Raw genomic sequence first — 20,881 nt, 5'->3', positions numbered from 1 at the left:
CATTTATGTACTTAACTGATATTTTCAATCGCTACTAAATTTTATGTGCCTCAATCTCTGTTCTCTACCAAATTTCTTTCTGATAACACACCATCTACCGTGGCTGTCATTTTTTTTCCCGCGAGTTCAACATGACCAACCAAATAAGACCATCTTCATTACATACAGAAAGCAATGTCTCCAATTTAATTCAGTTCTTGTATCTACAATCTCTTCGAGCGCCAGAAATCTATATTATATATTACATCACAGCCAAACACATCACCACATAGGCCTAAAAGAACTCACGATCAGGAAAGATAAGCGAGGCTACAAGTGTCCAGACATACAGTGCTGCAGTGACCCACTCAGTACAGATCCTGACCCAGACTGACGTCCAACCAACATCAATCAAGTCTGAGCTACCTGATGTTGAGCTGGTCCACCCTGTAAGAAGCATGGCTGAATACATGCTAGCAAGAGCAAAAATCAGATGAAAAAATGTGTAGTTGTAGCTAACTGGCTGGGCTTCGGTTTCCTTCTTTTCCTTCTTTTCTTTTCCTGCCTCTAATTCATCAGATTCAAGAAGAGGTTGTTTCCCACCTGAAACCAGCATGTTAACCACCATTTTAAGCACTCTATCAAAAATAAAAAAAAAGAAAAAAAAACACCATTTTAAGCAACTCCATCAATATATTGGTCTTTGGGAAAAAAATGAAAATCAGGCTCAGGATGGCAGAATGCTGTAAGTGGTATTATGCAACAAGTACCTGACTTGGGGGAGGATGGTGGGGAAAGGAAGGTTGTAGATGATCCAGCTCGGACAGCAGAGTACAGGACAGAGAGAACTGTTGTAAGCATGCCAAGAATGAGGGTGCCTGTGGACACTGCTTTGGAATTCTTATGAAGACCATTGCATATGTAATCTCGAGGCTCACTTGAGAGACCAGTGTAGCACAAGTATGCACAATACACAGAAATCACTGATGCAGGCAAGAGGCTGCCATTCACCTGTTTATAAATGGTTCTTGGATTCATCATGTATTTCTCTTGTTTTTTTTTTTATCTAAATATAATATCCCATTTAATGACAAAAATGGTTTCCTTACCTTTGGATGTAGTGCAATAACTGCAAAAGAAAAAGCAAGAATAATTGTCATGACAAGGAAAAAAACATTGAGGCTGCAGTCATGGCCTGAGGGGTTGAACCAAATGAATAGAATTCCTGAGAAAGTAAATGCTGCAAGGTAGCAGCCGATTGATACTGCAAGTAAAGCAATGTACCTGTGATAACCATTGATAAGATTAGAATTAAATGAAAATTCAAACCAATAAAAAATAATAACAGAGAGAAAAAAAATTAGCAAGTTTCTATCAACCACTTCTGTTCATCCTTCTCAACCCATGCATCATTCCATGAATGTGTGAAGTCTAGTAATATAATAACTTGAACCAATAAAAACAACCCGGACCCAAATTTTGATAGTGTTTCTGCAGATAGAGTAAAGAAGCAAAGATCAGATTATGGAAAAAAATTGATAATTACCAAATTGCAACAGGAGAAATGGCACCAAAGTGACAATACATGGCACATGCAATGCAAAGTGGGATGAGGACCAGCCTCTTGGTTGGTGCCACCAAGAGGATATCTTGGTCAAAAAATGAGTTAATGGGGCAATTTTTGACCAATAAAATTTTCTTGGTAAAAACTACAAACACCAATTAAACATCACACAAGGTGCCATATGTATGGTAGGCCCGGGTGAATTTGTTTCCTGTACTGACATCTGATCGGGTTTGGGTCAGGAGATACCTTAAGTGAAAAAAAAGAATGGTATATATCTTAAAGAGGAGGAAAAGACCATTATAACTTTATTCCGCAAAGTCAATTCCAGTTACTAAAGCATAGAGGGAGAAAGCTGACCATAGATTGTGATGATGGCATTTGGAACAAAAAACATGAGGATGATGAGTAAAACCCACACAACAATCTTCAAGATCCATCCACCATGGTGCCATGAATCACGCTTGTCATTCTGGTCTTTGACACCAATCATGACGAGGGCAAATACCACAAAAAATAAGAAATTTCCCAAACTGACACGAAGAACTGCATTTGTTTGGAACCACTCCTTTGAGGGAGTGTGAGCATAAGTATTTATCCCTGCAAACATTAAACAAGTTGGCATACCATCAATAATCCCTCCAGCATCACATAAAAATATTGAGGAAGTCTTAATAGGGAATTTGTTTAATGGATAGACACAAAACATTCTATTTAAAAAGCAACTCATATAGTAACCACCACAAGTGCCTGGTCAAACACATCTTGGTTTTCTCCTTCCCCCTCTTCTGTCCATGAATATTCTTTTAGAGAAAGAATATTGAAAATGTTTACTCAAATAAGGATTTATAAAAGGATTAGGGCTTAGGACATCTTTAGTACAGAACAAATGATAAGAGCAATATTTGCCTTTTGACACCCAACTTATTAAATATTAATTTCAGCCAACTAGACTCTGAACATAAATAGGGCACAACTGTGAGCCTTCATTTCATAAGCTACTAATCCTGCAATCAGCTCAGACCGCCTCAGACAAAGGGTTTGGGAAAGGAAGGGCCATGTCAACCAAAAGCCATGTGAACCCTTTTGAAGGTGAAGGTAGAAAAACACCATCTGAACATCTACTGACATTTAAGGCAATAAACATAGTCACCTCAGATTTTCTGTCTGATCGGTTATCCTCTTCCACCTTCATGAAGCTCCTTGCTTGAAGTAACTCACTCCTCATTCTAAGTGAACTAGGAAATGTAGCAAACTGTTCTGTTTGAATGATAAAGCCTGTCCTTAAGCTTCCCAATCAAAAGACTTCCTGTCACATATGAGGGGGAACCACTGAAAGATTGACCACACGTCTCCCATATTAAGGATAAGAACACCAAGTGAAATGTAAAATGTGGATCTGTTTAGGACACCTTTCAAGGGAAATGGTATTGTTTGTTCGCCTTTTTTTTGGAGATGTAAATTGTGGATCTGTTTAAGCCACCTTTCAAGTGAAATGGTATTATTTGTTGCACCTTCTTCCCCATGGTTCCAACTTCCAACTCAACTGTAAAGACAGCTTATTGATGCTAAAGCTGACCAATCCACAAAGGGAAACCTGAAGTTCCTTGTGATAAGATTAAAAGGGAATGCAGGTCCCCACCCTTACTCCCGTAGAGACAAGTTACAAGGTCACTATCCTCAAAAATTCTTACAAGAAAATATCTATTATTAATTTCCGCATGTTGCTTCCAATAAAAGAAACTAATGTGTAACATGTCACACAGGTCCCAGCAGTCTGGTATAATCTCTGCCTTAGAAAGTAGTGGATCGAAAGTAATTGCCTCAACCAAAGGAGGCCAAGATAAATACTCACTGTTCAACCCTTTCAATATCAATAGAAAAAAAAGCATTCATTAAACAGAATCCATCAACACGAAACTAAGTCACCCAATGTTGAAGGCTGGCCAAAGTCAACTGCTAGACAATGGGTCTATATTGCACTTCAAGGCATTTCTAGTACCTGATTGTGCATCTCACAAGTCACAATTAACTAGATAATGAGCCAAGTCAACAATTCCTTGGAGCAACATTCTAGCATGAAAAGTCTCCATCCTCTGCAGTATGGGTGAAAAAAATTCCAAGTTCCAATAAAACCTCTAATTGTCATGCAGTCTTTACACCATCTTCATGGCATAAATGGTAGATACACACCATCATGAGAGGGCCCATATAAGTCTGTTGGTGAAAAAAAAGGGACATAAAATTGGTTTTGATAAGATTACATTCATACCAAGGCTTTTTAAGGTGGTGCAATTTCTCAATCAGGTCAGAAAGGTCTGTGCAACATCAGCAGGTAATTGACTCGATATGTCCTTGGTAAAACAGCCCATGTTTGATCAATAAACCATGAGTTCCTCCATCTCCAAGCAAGGGCACACTTCATCACTCTAATCAAAAGCAGGAGATGTACATATGTGACCAAGATGCTTCAGATGTGAATAAGTCTCTGAACAATTATGAATTCTTCTTCCAAGAGTCTTAGCATATTGGTCCAAAATAATAGTGTGCATTAAAGAAAAATCCCTTGCACCAATAACCAAAGTTGACATATGATGCCACACTTTCCATTGAGACATGCCAAATATTTCATGTTTGATTAATATTTGGATCTAAAGCAATTTCCAGACAAGACTTATTGGTCATCTCATCATTCAACCATACAAAATTCTTATACATTTTCGGTGTTCCTCAGGAACATAGCAAAATTCATTGATCCATCATTAAAAAATGGACACCCAATGGGTGAAGGATACCCTGAACTGGTTGATACCAACAGGCAGTCAGACACACAAAAGTTTGCCTTCTGATAGTGATATGCTGGTTATAGTGTACCTATTCTTGATTTTTTTTTTCAAGAATAGGGGTTTTTCTACTATTCTACTACTTTTATTAATAAAATCTCTTTGACTTCCATAACTGATAAAAAAAGTTTGTTTTCATATGGCTTCTTATCTCTGAACTACTTGTGGCAGTATCACATGCAAAATGCAGCACAAATGAGAGATAGAATGGAGCTTGATTGACTCAAATTACAGCTGTAGGAAATACCTGCCTAAAGATTTCCACACAAATGGAGCTTGATAATGCCGGAACTGGTTCCAGGAGCCAAAAATTACAAGCCTGAAGTGTTGAGCATGAGAATCAAATCTGAAAATTCCCCAATTTAGGATAAACTCAACAACTTATTTTCACTACTTCACTGTGGCAAGGATGGAACTTCAGTATATACTACATACTTAACATTTTTTTCCCAACAGTTAACTTCACCTGACCTGACACAACCCATTCCTGTTTTGGATAAATAAATTGACTCCTCTACTTCCTCAGTCTCAATAACTGCATCCAATCTTGGTCTGAATTGATGAAAAGAACTCCGTTATGCAGCAAATATTCCCAAATCATAATATTGCTGAGAGTTCTTGGTTTTATCTCTTACACAACTATAATTTGGTTTCTTCTGGTGAGTTACTGCTCACCTCAGGGATCCCATTGAGGGAGACCCGACCTCCTAGAGTGAAAAGGGGAAGAGGGGAATGGAACGGAAGAAATGACCTAATTCTCATGCCGTTTCATTAATAAAAGTGCCATATAAATAGGCATCGTTACAAATCATGCAAAAGGGACGTGCTTCTAGAAGGGCTGTGGGTGTGGCTTTCTGGTGTAAAGATATTTTATGGGGGGGGGGGGCGTATTGCGCCAGAGGTGCTGCCAGGTAGTGTATGTTAAGGGCCCGCGAATAGGATCTTGTCACAGGTCGGTTAACGGGGAAAACTTCCTATTTTCCCTTGTTTCTCCCTTTTCTCGAGGAACCTATCTTCAGTGCCTTAATGGTGATTTGTTAAAGAGATCACCAACTCTCCTCTGCTCTTTCTTGACTGGAAATATCGATAATTTTATTGAATATCATCTGCTCCTTTAAATAGGAAATTACAAGAGTCATTCTTTAGGAAAACTTCCTAACAAACATTTATCTCTAAATAGGAGATAATAATGCTACTAAATAAGAACACTGAATCTAGCTAAGAGATAAGATAGGAACACTGAATCTAGCTAAGAGATAAGATAGGAACACTGAATTTAACGCCCATTACTGCTGCTGTCTGCGACTGTATTTCTTTCCAATAAAAGCATCCGCAATATTACTCCCCTCCTGGACTAAGAGCTTGTCCTCAAGCTTGAATTCAGGATAGGTGTCTTGGAACACAGTCAAAGGAATCCAGGTAGCTTCAGCCAATGGTAAGCTGGCCCATTCCACCAGAACTTCAACACCACCTCGGTTAATTCTGGAACGAACAATAGACTGAGGTTGGGGAATGATTTTTCCCTCCTTCAAAGGTGGTAAGGAGGGAACACGTTTGAGCAAGGAAATGTGGAAAACATCATGAATCCTACTGTGCTTTGGAAGTTCCAGCTTATATGCAACCTCACCAATTCGCTGCAAAACCTTGATAGGCCCATAGAACTTAGGAGCTAATTTAGGAACAGCCCTGTGACTCAAAGAGCGCTGACGATAAGGCTGAAGTTTCAACCAAACAAACTGCCCATGTTCAAACGACAATTCCCGATGATGCTGGTCATAGGCTTGCTTCATGCGGAGTTGTGCCTGTTGTAAATGAAGAGAAATTTCAGCCAAAAGAGCATCTCGCTCTTGTAAGGAATGATCAATCTCCTCCAAACGAGTAGAACCAGGTTCATAGGACAACAAACGAGGAGGTTCACGGCCATAGACAACTCGGAAGGGTGTCATTCCTAAAGAAGAATGATAGGCTGTGTCATAACAATACTCAGCCCAAGGAAGCCAATCAACCCACCGTCTCGGTTGATCCCCAACAAAGCAACGGAGATACATCTCAATCGTTCGATTCACCACCTCAGTTTGACCATCTGATTGAGGATGATAAGCGGAAGAAAAGGCTAAGGTGGTACCACTTAACCGAAACAATTCCCTCCAAAAGGTACTAGTAAAAACTGGGTCCCTGTCGCTGACAATAGATTCCAGTAACCCGTGTAAACAAAAAATGTGAGTGAAAAAGACATGGGCGACAGAAGTAGCATTGTACGGATGAGAAAGAGGGATGAAATGGGCGTACTTAGAGAAGCGATCCACCACTACATAAAGAACTGATTTTCCCCCAACCTTGGGCAGTCCCTCTATGAAATCCATGGAAATATCAGCCCATATCTGCGTTGGGATCGAAAGGGGCTGAAGAAGACCAGCTGGATGCAGATTTTCCCATTTGTGTTGTTGACAAATAGAGCAGTTTTGTATAAAGTCCCTAATAGAGGCCTTCATACCTTGCCAATGGAAATCAGCTTGGACGCGATACAATGTTTTCTGAATGCCTTCATGGGTGGAGTTATGAATACTGGAGATGATGGAGGGAATCAAAGAGGAATCAGCCGGGAGATATATTCGACCCTTATACATCACAAGCCCATCTGTAAGGGCCCAATTGGAGTCTGCAGTTCTAGACTGAATTTTCTGAACAAGAGTCGTCCACTCTGTTGATTGTGGCATCTCTTTCTTGATGTCATCCAATAAGGTGACTCGAGGACGTGAAATCCCACAAAGGAGCATAGTGTCCTCTTCGTGCCTAGACAATGCATCTGCAGCGCGATTTAAAGATCCCGCCTTGTAATCCACCCGGAAATCAAACCCAAGTAGCTTGCTAACCCAATGTTGTTGGGAAGAAGTAACAAGTCGCTGCTCCAACAAGTACTTGAGGCTATAGTGATCAGTTTTGACAACAAATGATCTTCCCCACAAGTATGGTCTCCAGTGTTGGACTGCTCTAGCTAACCCAATCAATTCGCGTTCATAGGCCGGCAATTTCAAATGATGATCAACTAGTTTACGGCTGAAGAAAGCAATCGGGTGCCCTTGTTGTTGTAATACGGCGCCAATCCCTATTCCGGATGCATCACACTCAACTGTAAACTCAAGATCAAAGTTCAGTAATTGCAAAACTAGAGTGGTGGGGAGAGGGCTTTCTTTAAATTTGCAAAAGCCGTGTCAGATGCATTGTCCCAATGAAAGGCATTCTTCCTTAGCAGGTTGGTTAATGGGGCAGCCATTACGCCATAATTCTATACAAATTTGCGGTAATATCCTATCAAACCGAGGAACCCGCGTAAAGCCTTGGTGGATTTGGGCTTGGGCCATTCTTTGATCGCTTGAATTTTGGAATTGCCCACTGTTACACCTTTGCCATTAATGACATGACCCAAGTAAAGGACCTGGCGCTCTCCAAAGGAACACTTGGATCGTTTAAGGAAGAGCTTGTGTTGGTGCAGTAGCTCAAAAACAATCCTTAGATGATGCACGTGTTCTATCCATGTTTTACTGTAAACCAAAATGTCATCAAAGAATACTAAAACAAATTTGCGAAGGTGGGATTGAAATACCTCATTCATTAAGGACTAAAATGTGGATGGGGCGTTTGTAAGACCGAACGGCAAAACTAAAAACTCAAAGTGGCCATGATGAGTTCAGAAGGCAGTCTTCTCAACGTCTTCGAAAGCCATTCGAACCTAAAAGTACCCCGACCCTAGATCTAGTTTTGTGAAATACTGGGCACCATGAAGTTAATCCAACAACTCGTCCACAATGGGAATAGGAAATTTATCCTTGACAGTCCGGTTATTAAGCTCCCGGTAGTCAACACAAAATCTCCAAGTACCATCCCGCTTTGCCACCAACAGGACCGGGGAAGAAAAAGGGGAACGGCTAAGGCGGATGATCCCATGCTCCAGCATTTCATCACATTGCCTTTCTGTCTCATCTTTCTGCAGGTGTGGGTAGCGATATGGCCCTACTGCTATTGGTTCAGAACCCGTCACCAGAGTGATCCGGTGATCGCAAGCTCGGGAAGGAGGAAGTCCTTTGGGTTCTTGGAATACTTCTAAAAAATCAGCGAGGAGCCTTTCCATGGTTGTTGCGTGTGTCATTTCATCTTGGAGCACATGAACCTGTGGGTATTTGGCCTTCACCACTTTACCCTGCCAAGTGACTTGCTTTCCATCCAAGTGGAAGGTCATCATTAGGGCGTTGAAATCCCATAGGATTGGGCCTAGAGTGATCAGCCATTTCACCCCAAGAACTACATCAAATCCATCCAAGGATAGCACAAACAAATCAGCAAAGAAGGATTCAGAATTGACCTGTATTTGGACTCCCTTACAGATGCCCGGGCTGTGTACTCTTTCACCGTTTGCTACAGCTACCTGCAGTCTTGGTTTGATTTCCATTGGCAGTTCCAACTGGAGGGAAGTTTGTTCACTTACAAAATTGTGTGTGCTTCCTGAATCAACAAGGATCAGTATTCATTTCCCTGCTACCCGCGCTTGCAACTGCATAGTTTGAGAGGTTTTTATTCCAGTAATTGCGTGGAGAGAAATCTCGGGTTCCAATGAAGAGGGTTCATCCTCATCTTCCTCTTGTTCATCCACTAGGAGGCAGAAAAGTCTCTTGCACTTGTGCCCTGCTAAGTAAAGTTCATCACAATTAAAACACTGTCCCCTCACCCTGCGTTCTGCCATCTCAGCCCTGGTCAAGCGCTTAATAGGGGGTGCAACAACGCTGCTGCCCACACTGGATGCCGATCTGGAATTGTTGCTCATTTGTGGTTTCTGTTCTCGGCTGGCTGCTGAAGATGGAGCCATTCCGAGTGGTTTTGGGGCTGCCCATGTTGTTTGAGGCCGCCCTATACTGATACTTCCGCGGTTGAGTTGCAATTTTTGTTCAAAAGCTCCAGCCAAATTCATAGCAGTAACCAGATTGGGGGGATTTTGCATCTCCACATCCACCCTCAAAGTTTCCACTAATCCCGCGGTGAACATGTCAACCTGTTGATCTAGTCGTACCGAAGATGCTCTTGCAAGGAGGGTCTGAAACTGACGTTGATACTCAACCACAGTTCCAGTCTGTTTGAGGTTGATTAGTTCGCCTAATGGATTGCTTGTTAATGGGGGCCCAAATCTGAGAAGGCAATAGGATTTGAATTGGGTCCAACTGAGCCCAGGTTCCTCCTGCTCCAATTTATAAAACCAGAGCTGTGCCTCCTCTGTCATGTGGAATGCGGCTAATCCGACCTTGTCCCTGTCCTCTGTCCGTTGGTTGCGGAAAAACTGCTCACATCTGTACAACCATCCCAAAGGATCTCCAACTCCATTGTAGGAAGGAAAATCCAGCCTGCTATATTTGGGAATGATCACGGTTCCCTGGGCAACGACCTGTTGCTCGCCAGACGATTCTACCATGTCTGGTCGGTGGCCGTCAGTGGTTGCAACCCCTTCTAAACACTTTTCCTTGCTGGAAAAATATAACTCCATCAAGTGCCTCAATTCTCGGACGTCGTCCTTGATCTCGCGCACCTCCTTGCTGTTTTCCACAAGTTTGTGCTCCATATCACGAACCCTAGTCTTCAATTGCTCAAAGTCACCCATGACGCCTTGCTCTGATACCAAATTGTTAAGGGCCCGTGAATAGGATCTCGTCACAGGTCGGTTAATGGGGAAAGCTTCCTGTTTTCCCTTGTTTCTCCCTTTTCTCGAGGAACCTATCTTTAGCGCCTTAATGGTGATTTGTTAAAGAGATCACCAACTCTCCTCTGCTCTTTCTTGACTGAAAATATCGATAATTTTATTGAATATCATCTGCTCCTTTAAATAGGAAATTACAAGAGTCCTTCTTTAGGAAAACTTCCTAACAAACATTTATCTCTAAATAGGAGATAATAATGCTACTAAATAGGAACACTGAATCTAGCTAAGAGATAAGAATAGGAACACTAAATCTAGCTAAGAGATAAGATAGGAACACTGAATCTAGCTAAGAGATAAGATAGGAACACTAAATCTAGCTAAGAAATAAGATAGGAACACTGAATCTAGCTAAGAGATAAGATAGGAACACTAAATCTAGCTAAGAAATAAGATAGGAACACTGAATTTAACACCCATTACTACTGCTGTCTGCGGCTGTATTTCTTTCCAATAAAAGCATCCGCAATAGTGTACCCTTACTTGGCTCCTAGGTTTGATCAATTGGGCTTCTGTCCACCGAATATGAATGGGCTAGGGCTCTATCAACTCGTCCGCCAATGAGAACAACCTTGTCCTCAAGGTTGAATGATGGATATTACGCCACGAATGTAGAGTGGGCTTCCTAGGTGGCGTCTTCTGGTGGGAGATGCTTCCATGCAACTAGGACTTCCTTGACCACCTTCTTGCCGGTCTTGACCCAACGATAGTCCAATATCTGGTAGGGCTCTAACTGTAGAGCGCCCTTTGTGGTGAACTCGGGTAGGTTGGGAGAAACATGGATGAATGATCCAACACACTGTTTCAGTAAGGAAACGTGGAAAATGGGGTGTCACCTGGATGAAGGAGGTAAAGCTAGGTGGTAGGCCACGGGCCCGACTTGTTTAATGATTTGGAATGGGCCAAAGAATTTGGGGGCAAACTTGGGCCATTTGCGGTGGGCTACCGAGAGTTGTCTGTAAGGCTGCAATTTGAGGTAGACCATGTCCCCAACCTGGTAATTAACTTCTCGATGCTTCTGGTCGTACTAGGTTTTCATGTGCTGTTGGACCTGACTCAGGTGCTCCTTCAATGATTTAAGGATTTCATCACGCTCTATCAGTCTTTCTTCTACCTCTACCACGACAGTGGAGCCTGATTCTATGGAATCAGTGTTGGTGGATCTCATCCATATAAGGCTTTGAATGGAGTGGTGCTCGTTGTTTCGTGGTAGGTAGAGTTGTACCACAGGCCCAGGGAAGCCAGTTGACTGATTGCTTGGGTCTCTCCTCTATGAAACACCTGAGGTAAGCTTCGCAGCACCTATTAACGACCTCAAATTGCCCATCCGTCTGCGGGTGGTAGCTGGTTGAGTGTCCAAGCTTGGTGCCCTGTGCCTTGAAGTACTCTTATCTAGAAGCGGCTCATGAATGCTAGGTCCCTATCGAAGATGATGGATGAGGGGGTTCCATGTAGTCGAGTTACTTCCTGAATGAAAACTCTTGCCACCTGTGCTGCTATGTAAGAGTGGAAAAGAGCTGCAAAATGTGCATATTTCGTGAGAAGATCAACAATGACCATAATAACCACCTTACCAGTTGAGGTGGGAAGATTAGTGATGAAGTCCATTGTGATATCTTTCCATACTTGGTTTGGGATAGGTAGAGGTTGCAAAAGGCTTGTTGGAGCCTGGGTGCTAGCCTTATACTGTTGGCAAACAGAGCATTCAGACACAAACTGCTGAATTTGCTTCTTCATTCCCGACCAGAAGTAGTGTTGATTAATCCTCTGGTAGGTTCTTAGGATGCCCGAATGGCCTCCTAGGGCCGACCCATGGTAGACTTGTAATACTTCGGTGAGGAGGACTGAGTCCTGTAGGAGCACCATTCACCCCTTATAAAACAGGTCGGGTCCCACAAGAGTGTAATTCGGGGCTGCCGTAGGATCTGCTTGCATCTTAGATCTGATGTGGTTCAAGGCTTCATCATTTCTTGCTGCTTCTTGAAGCTGGTGGGCCAAAGGGTAAGTGGGTTGTGATTCTCCAATGAGAGTTAGTTCGTGCACCCGTGAGAGAGCATCAACTACTCGATTCGTGGGGCTGGGTTTGTACCTGACCCAGTAGTCGAACCTGAGTAACTTGTAAAGCCACTTCTATTGATCTGGACTATGGGCTTGAAGCTCCAACAAGTATTTGAGGCTCTGATGGTCCGACCTGATCACAAATGTGCGGCTCATGTGGTAGGGTCTCCGCTTTTGTACTGCAAGGGTCACCGCCATTAGTTCCTTGTCATAGGTGGACTAAAACTGGGCCTGTGTAGAAAGAGCTTTATTGAAGAAGGCAATGGGCCTTCCATTCTACATGAGAACCGCTCCAATGCCACCTTTAGATGCATCATACTCAATAACAAAATCTTGTGAGAAGTTCGACAAGCTAAGGGTGGGGGAGAAGAAATGACCCTCTTCAAGTTCTTGAAGGTTTCCTAGGCCTGAGGGCTCCACGAGAAGGAGTCCTTGCGCAATAACTAGGTCAAAGGACCTGCAATGAGTCCCTACTGTGGGATGAACCGCTGATAATACCCGGTGAGGCCCAAAAAGCCCTTGAGGCCCTTAATAGAAGTGGGCTTGGGCCAATCCATAATGGCTTATATTTTATTCGGGTCTACCATAACCTACCCGTTTGAAACAATGTGCCCAAGGTAGTGTACCCAGGTTTTACCAAAAGTGCATTTGTTGGGCTTAACAAATAGCTTATGGGCCAAGAGTAAACTCAAGTTGACCTCGAGATGTTTCAAGTGTGATGCTCAGTCAACACTATAGATCATTTTGTCATCAAAGAACACTAGAATGAACTGTTGCAAATAGGGCCTGAATATTTCATTCATTAGAGACTGAAGGGGCATTGGTCAAGCCAAACGGCATGACCAGGAACTCATAATGCCCTTCATGGGTCCTGAATGCGGTCTTGTATGTCATCCGTATGGACCCGTATCTGGTGGTACCCTACCCAGAGGTCTAGTTTGGAAAAAATGGTGGCCTCCTTCAACTCATTGAGTAGTTCATCTATTATAGGGATGGGGATATGATCCTTGACTATAATTTTGTTGAGGGCTCGATGGTCTATACAAAAACGCCACGAGCCATCCTTTCTCTTGACAAGGAGGGCATGAGCTGGATTGAATCAGCCCCTTGTCCAACATTTTTGCGACCATCTTCTCTATTTCAGCCTTTTGGAAGTGGGGGTACTGATACGGTTTGACGTTGACTGGTATGGACCTGGGTAAGACGGGGATGTGGTGCTCCTGGGGTCGAGTGGGGGGAAGATCAGTGCGCTCTTTGAACACATCCTGAAACAGTGGTCGAGTAGAGTTGGCGGTAGATAAAACAGTGGCCGGTTGGATGGCCTTAACTTCGATTCTAATGTCTTCCCGTAGCCCCCCTACAAAACTCCCTACTAAAGCTTTTTCTGGCCACCCATACACACGAGAAGCAAGTTTCTTGAATTCATTCTGGTATTCTTTCTTTTTTTTTATCAATAAAAATTTGAACCATTTCTCGATTTGTGCGTGTCATCCTTGTGCAGGGGCCATGCTAATCTTCTCTGTATCGTTCCAATTTTATCGGATGTCTCCGAAGAGACTTCATTTTGGTATTCTTTTACTGTGCTGGTTTGTTTAAGCTTGGCTAAACTCTCATCAAAGTCCTCATAGTTGGAAGGCCCAAAGCGAGAGCAGATGGCCTCGATGAAGTTTGTCCAACCTATCTAGGGGTGTGAACGCCGGTACCACTGGTACCACAGTATAGCATTTCATTCCAAATAAACAGAGGCCAATGCTACTCTCTGATGTCCAAGGACATCGTGAATCTCAAAGTATCGCTCAGCTCTAAAACACCAAGAGATAGGGTCGTCACCTGAGAAGGAGGGAAAGTCCACCTTGGGAGGTTTGCCCGACCTGAACTGTGGCCTGCGTGTGCTGCCCTGGTGTGAGCTCTCAACTTCTTCGTCCTTCTGTTTGGTTGACGCCACCTTCTCGAGGTTAGTTGTCATCACAGAGATCGCCTCTTTCATCTCTTTGAGATCTCCCAGCACCTTGTGCATATCTGTCTTGAGCTTATCCATGTGCTCCTCGATGGAAGATGACCTGGTGGATGGCATGGTGGGTTGCCGATTCCTTCACTGAAGCTCTAATACCAATGGGTGAGTTACTGCCAATTGCAGGGGAAGAGGGGGAGTGGAACGAAAGAAATGACCTAATTCTCATGTCGTTTCATTGATAAAAGTGCCATATATATAGGCATCATTACAAATCATGCAAAAAGGGATGTGCTTCTAGAAGGGCTGCGGACATGGCTTTCTGGTCTAAATATATATATATATTTTTTTTTGGGGGGGGGCGTATTGCACTAGAGGTGCTGCCAGGTGTTGTACCCTTACTCGGCTCCCGGGTTTGATCAATTGGGCTTCTATCCACCAAGATGAATCGATCGGGGCTCTATCATCTTCCCACATCAATTCTCTTTACCTTGTGAATGCATTTATTTGGATCATAATAACTGGTGGCGTATTGCACTAGAGGTGCTGCCAGGTGTTGTACCCTTACTCGGATCCCGGGTTTGATTGGGCTTCTATCCACCAAAGATGAATCGGTCGGGGCTCTATCATCTTCCCACATCAATTCTCTTTACCTTGTGAATGCATTTATTTGGATCATAATAACTGGTGGCAGTAGTGAAATTTGTCCTGACACAAAATACAAATACCACGTATATCTAGAAAACTAACCTGATAAAGAAAACCAGCTGAAAGACAAAGCAAATGGAAAGGGACTGTCATAATTATAGCAGCTGATCACTGCAGTTGCTGGTTCCATTACTAGTAACAGTTTGACAGTAATATTTGAATTGGCAGAACCTCAAATTAAAAGAATTGAATGAAGAGACAAACTGAACCATCACTGGCAGTTGGAAAGATCTTAAAATGTTATTATCCAACTTAAACAGAACCAAACTGAATCATTGGTGGCAGTTGGAAAGATCTAAAGAATCTGCCAACATATTGCACTTCTGGACACCCATTTGAATGAGGAGTTCAAAATCGTGCCTAGATGATGCGCCCGTCTAGCCAATGGCTAAATTTCCAGGGAGTTGATTCTTGGGCTCTCATCCAGCATATGATAGTTTGTCATTCTCCTAATTTCTCCCTCTTTATGGGTGATTGATACAAAGTAATGAAAATAGTTAGCTTGGGGTGCCTCCTGATCATCAATCTTAAATGCACCACCATTATTGCTAATATTTTAATTGAAAATGCAATACATGCACTAAATAATAGTCTGGCTTATCTTGAAACCTTTTAATTCTAAAGCATATCTGCTATCTCCGTTGTTCTAGCTTGCATTCAGCCCATCTCTAGATTTATCAATTAATACCATATCATCTACAAATAATATGAGAGAGGTGCAGAGATTATAAATGGTTTGAGGAAGTGGCAGCAAGTGTCCATGGGTTGAGATATCAGTAAATGGTTAGGTGTCTAGCAAGATGTGCTAGCTAGAAAAGGCATTCACAGAAATCAGTTATGTTGGGGCATTGTTTCCTAGGGAGAGTGATTGTAAGGAGGGAAGAAAGTTGTAATGGGCTGTGTAGGTAGGCTGGGGCCTAGTCTACATAAGCAGGGTGTTCTTGGCATAACAAAAACTTATTTACATTGTAACAAGTGGTGGAGCCAGGAATTTTCTCTTGGGGACTGAGTTATATAACATTTTTTTTGGCTTATGGTAATGAAAAAGTTATAACTTTATACTAAACCCTCTATACAAAGGGAATCTGTACAAGTGAGAATCCATTACAGAATTGAATAGGGGTGTTTTTGTTTTTCCACGGGGTGTCTTCTTGGCAAGAAGCCAAGAACAAAGGAGATGAAATAGGGAGTAGAGGAGCCGGGTTTGGAGAGAAATAGGGTGGGAGGAGATGAAAAGGGAGAGGGAGGGCCGGAGGATTTGGGCTGATTATAAAAGGTTTGTTATTATTTTTCAAACTAAAAAAAAACAAATAATTTTTAATTTTGGGACATTAAGTGGGTGGGATCTTAACATTTTAATGGGGAGGACATGCGTGATGTGAGGTTAACAGGCGATTGTCAATAGCCAAAGTTTTCCCATCTAGTCTAACAAAGCAGAAAACTATAAAAGTTTGGGGGGGGGGGGGGAGCAAGGACCCCCACTCTGCCCTTGATTGTAGCGTACATATTTGTTTTGATAATTAATATTTGATCTTTCTGGTTGCCAATAAAATACAAACACACACACATACCGATTTCTAGTTAGGTCATCTATAAATTATTCAAAAAGATATACACGAAGTGCTGGCCTTTGGTATAAGTCCATTGTGATTGGAAATTTTCCTATCTTCCCTTCCTGAGTTTTTAAATCAGCTATTGCCCCATCATAGATATCTCTAATATCAATTTTTTCCCTAAGTCCATTAGATAACTTCTCTAGGGAGTAGAGACCCTATTGTATGCATTTTCTAAGTTGATAAATACCAAATGGAGATCTCTCCCTTGTTCCTTACTATTAATCTCCTAAAACAAAAGACAGCTTCCAATGGTTGATCTTCCTAGAATGATGCAAATTGGTTTTCTAATGTACTAGTTTGATGTCCTAGTCACTCAATCACCATTTCCCAAACTTTCCTAGTATGGTAACCTTAATTACACAATAATAATTATAACTTTGCAATATTGCCTTTATTCATATATAGGAGCCTTTATACTTCACTCATTTTGTTTTAAGTCATAGTCAACCATAATAAGCTCCCAACCAAAAAACCATAATAAGGACATCTCAGCCATGCATTTCCCAACTTATATTGTGATACCATCAAGGTCCCAAAGCCTATCCTGCCTAACTCTTCTTAAGGCTTCCTTAACCTCCAAAGATTGGGTTCTTCAAATATATCTATGTTTTTTTATAAGAAAAAATAAAAATATTAAAGGGAAAAAGAAGCTACAGCAGGAGGTCACAAGTCATTACCCGAATACAAAGACCAAAATTCAGATTAAAGAACATTCTCCACAATACATATCTGAAAATCCAGGATTTTTCCTAATCTAAAACCAAAGTCTTCTCTTTCTACTTGGCTGAACTCTGGAAGAATCAGTAACCAATTTATCACTGATCTGCCCACAACTGCAACCATCTTGTCCATGCTGCAAGCTTTATCTTCGAAGATCCTTCTGTTCCTCTCCTTCCAAATGTTCCAGCAGATTGCAAATGAGATACAACTCTACAGCAATTTTACCTTCTTACTCCCACTCAGCCTGGGCCAAGTAGAGAAAATCTCTGCTGTTGAAATTGGGTGAAAGCCTGAGACCCTGAACATAGATGTGAACACTTTCCATAAGAAGCTTGAGAACTTACAAGATATGAATAAGTGAGTAGTATCCCCTTCCTGCCCCTCACACACACAGCATCTGTTAGCCATGCTAAAACCTCTAGATTTCAGATGATCAACTGTTAATACACCGTCCATGGCTACCAGCCAGGTCAAAGCCTCAACTCTTGGAGGTACTGGATTTCCCCAAATACCTTTTATATGACTTGAATCTAAGATAGATCTGCTGAGAGCCATATAACATGACTTAACTGTGAATTCAAATATATCTATGTTCTATACTCTCTACAAAGCTCTAAGATTTTCAAAATTTGTGCTCCTAATATGTTCTTCATTTGATAATATCTGAAAATAGCTTCTCCACCTCTCTGTTAATCCCCTTATCTTTTATTAGAATTCTTTGTTTTTCACTTCTGATGAATCTAAGGTGATCTGAAGTCCTTACTTTTCTTCCTCCTAATCTATGTCTCTCTTTCACCTTCTCTACCAGGCTTCATTGAATATCTTAAGTTTAGCTTCCCTTACTGAATTCTTAACTTCTATTTTGACATTTATATGTCTTTAATTTTTTTCCGTTTCTATTTGTTTGAAAGTTTCGCAACAAGAAACCTTAGATATAATGGCTTGTTGAACTTTTTGGTTTCACTACCAAGTACCAAGTTTCTTTAGATAATTGTCTTTTACTTTTGTTTCCCACAGATTTTTTTAGCACTTTTCTAATAAAATTTGCCATCTGAAGCCACATTGAGTTAAGTTGCTTCCCCTCTATTCCGTTTTCCTTCAACTTTTAATTTGTCTTTAAATTCTATTAACTTATATCCCACGTGCATATGTGTAAGAAAAATCACATATTGCATTTCAAAACATTTCTCAGAAATAATCTCTGAAGCAAGACACTAGGGAAAAAGTACAATATCAAACTAGAAGCCAAAACCAACCAAGACAATCCTATTTGTATACGAAAGGTTGAACTCATTTTCTCCAAAAGCAGGGCCTTGAGCATTAAATCTACGAAACTGAACTTCTGAAACAAATCAAACCAAAGAAAATTCCAATTCAGAGGCTCCAAGACAGTACAAAGGACCCAAATCGCATAAGAAATTGTACACGAAATGGTCATCAACAATTACACCCTAAAAGAACCCAAGTGAAACCCCAATTTAGAAAAAATCGAAATGATAAAAACGGTAACATTGATTGGCTTCTTTCCGAGACATATTTGATCTAACATCTAAATTACTCCGCTTTAGGATGAAGTTAAGGAGGTAAGAAAAGGAGAAAAAATGAAGCTAACGTCAACGGAAACAGCAAGACAAACAAGACCCAATTGAGAATATGAAGGGTGGACTCACATGGGATCTTCTCCATCAGAGGAGCTGCAACCTCCCTGAGAATCCATGAGACGATAAGAGATGCACCAAACAGACCACAGTAGGCGAGCCTAGCCGAGCGCCTTGAGATACCAGAAGCCACGGAACTGCAGAGGCCACAAGTACAAGACGCGCAGCACGACAGCAAGCACGACATTCTCTCTCTCTCCCTCTCTCCCTCTCTCCCGAGACGCTATGAAGTATGAAGCAATGAACCACGCGGATTACAAGAAGGTCGGTTAAGATTAATGTGGTTTGACCATCGTTTGTTCGTGAATCGTGAGCACCATCTGCCAGTCAACCCAGATCAGATCATATTGTTCATTGATTTATACTGTTCAAATGATGGCCCCACTTATTAGATGATCGTTGATGTTTTGTTCCCATTCGGTTGGTTGGCCAGAATCGTTGACTTAGATGATCGTTGATGAATGGTTGGAGCATTTGAATTTCCGTAGACGAAGCATCATGGAGTCCCACCTCCAAATTCCTTGTTAAGCTTCGAACTCAACTACGCCCGACAAAGAGCGAGTTAAAGATGACAAAACGAACATATCCGAACTTTCAAAAAAACGTGGCAATTCGTAGCTGCCGTTAACCAGCTGTTAATCACTCGTTAAGTAAGATTTTACAAGACATATCTTTCAAATCTCATTCAATTTAATTTTTTTTATCAATTATTTAAATATTGACAAAAAAAATTAATAGCCTCAAATTCTTGTCTCTTCTATTCAAAAAAATTGGAGTTATCAGAATGTCCATTCAAACAATCCCAACTTTCTTAAATGGAAGAAGCAAGGATTTGAAATTGTTAATTTTTTGTTAACGTTTAGGTGATTGATAAAGAAAATTAAATGACACTTAAAGGGCATTTGTATCATTTTCAAATGTCATTTAACGGTAGGTTAACTATTGATTAATGGCAGGTACTGGATTGTTACATTTTGAAAATTTGGGTATTGAATTGTCGTATTTTAAAGTTCGAGGACCAAAGTGGTACTAGACACAAAGTATAAGGTACTAATTGGGAATTTTCCCAAACATTAATAAAGTGCACATGCTATGCACCTGTAAAGGTGAAAATGTAAAAATATTAAAATAACAACTCTTTATGTAATATGATGTTTTTTAGTAGCACTAGGTTAGGAATGGCAACAAGGCGGGTTTGGGGCGGGGCACCCCCTCCTCGTCCCCGCCCGTAGTCAAGATACTTTGCCCCATTCTTGATGGTGGGGCGGGGCATCCACTCCCCATTGGGGACGGGTAATCCCCGAATTTTCCCATTCCAAGGCAACTTCTTAAAAATTAGTTATTTTGTGGACAATTACACATAATATAGGAATTTGAGGGTATTTTAGGAATTGAATTATAATACTTTTGGGGTACTTCAAAAATGGAATTATGGGATTCTAGGATTTTAAGAATTTATGGAAACCTTAGAGATATTTTAAATATCAATATTAAACCTAGAGATATTTTACTAATTTTACCTTCAGGTTTAGGCAAGTTTGGGGAATTATATATAAAACTCGTCTCCAGTTTGGAGAAAAAATATTTTCCCCATCCCCGCCCCGTCTCTGTTTAGGGTTGGGGAAAACCTGCTCCATTCGGGGTGGGGCAGGGCAGGGCCCTAGTTTTACGTGGGAAATTGCCATCCCTACACAAGATAATATAGGGGTGAGCAAATGGGTAGGTTATACCTGGAACCGAATGGAACTGACCTTGAACCGGTCTTAAAACAACCTTACACAATCTGTTACAAGGTAAGGTCTTGTTCCAAATTCTTGGAACTGGTCCCCACCCAAGTTGGTCCCAAGGTCTAGGGGTTTACCCTACTCAAACCAACCTTGGTGGAACCGACCTTGTTGGAACCTGCTTTGGAACCAAACTTGCCTTGAAATAAACCCTAGAATATTTTTTGGGATGAGAAGATTTGAACCTAAGCATTCATGGTTACAAAGGTAATATTTATTGAATGTGTATAATAAATAGTGTAAAAAGTAATATTTACAAA

At 41.4% G+C, this 20,881-nt stretch overlaps 1 protein-coding gene, 1 non-coding gene and 2 pseudogenes across 2 annotated transcripts; all 4 read right to left on the bottom strand.

Moving 5' to 3' along the window:
* Positions 1–132: 132 nt before the first annotated feature.
* On the bottom strand, positions 133–19,152 carry LOC104596417 (Serinc-domain containing serine and sphingolipid biosynthesis protein). The gene is made up of 6 exons (XM_010257567.3): positions 18,850–19,152; positions 1,904–2,143; positions 1,359–1,470; positions 1,089–1,263; positions 750–990; positions 133–582 (listed from the first exon to the last, which is right to left on the bottom strand). Exons 1-6 carry the CDS (start codon positions 19,022–19,024, stop codon positions 275–277), a joined length of 1,251 nt encoding a protein of 416 aa, XP_010255869.1. The 5' UTR covers positions 19,025–19,152; the 3' UTR covers positions 133–274.
* LOC148804172 (isoamylase 2, chloroplastic-like) lies at positions 2,150–3,085 on the bottom strand (annotated as a pseudogene).
* LOC148804171 (uncharacterized) lies at positions 3,847–10,030 on the bottom strand (annotated as a pseudogene).
* LOC148804170 (U6 spliceosomal RNA) lies at positions 13,640–13,742 on the bottom strand. The gene has a single exon (XR_016081669.1). It is a non-coding gene; the product is annotated as a U6 spliceosomal RNA (small nuclear RNA).
* Positions 19,153–20,881: the final 1,729 nt, after the last annotated feature.

This window comes from Nelumbo nucifera, chromosome 1 (assembly GCF_055504915.1).
Source record: "Nelumbo nucifera cultivar China Antique chromosome 1, China Antique-T2T, whole genome shotgun sequence".
Classification (NCBI taxonomy): Eukaryota; Viridiplantae; Streptophyta; class Magnoliopsida; order Proteales; family Nelumbonaceae; genus Nelumbo; species Nelumbo nucifera.
This window is presented reverse-complemented; position numbering and strand designations above follow the sequence as displayed.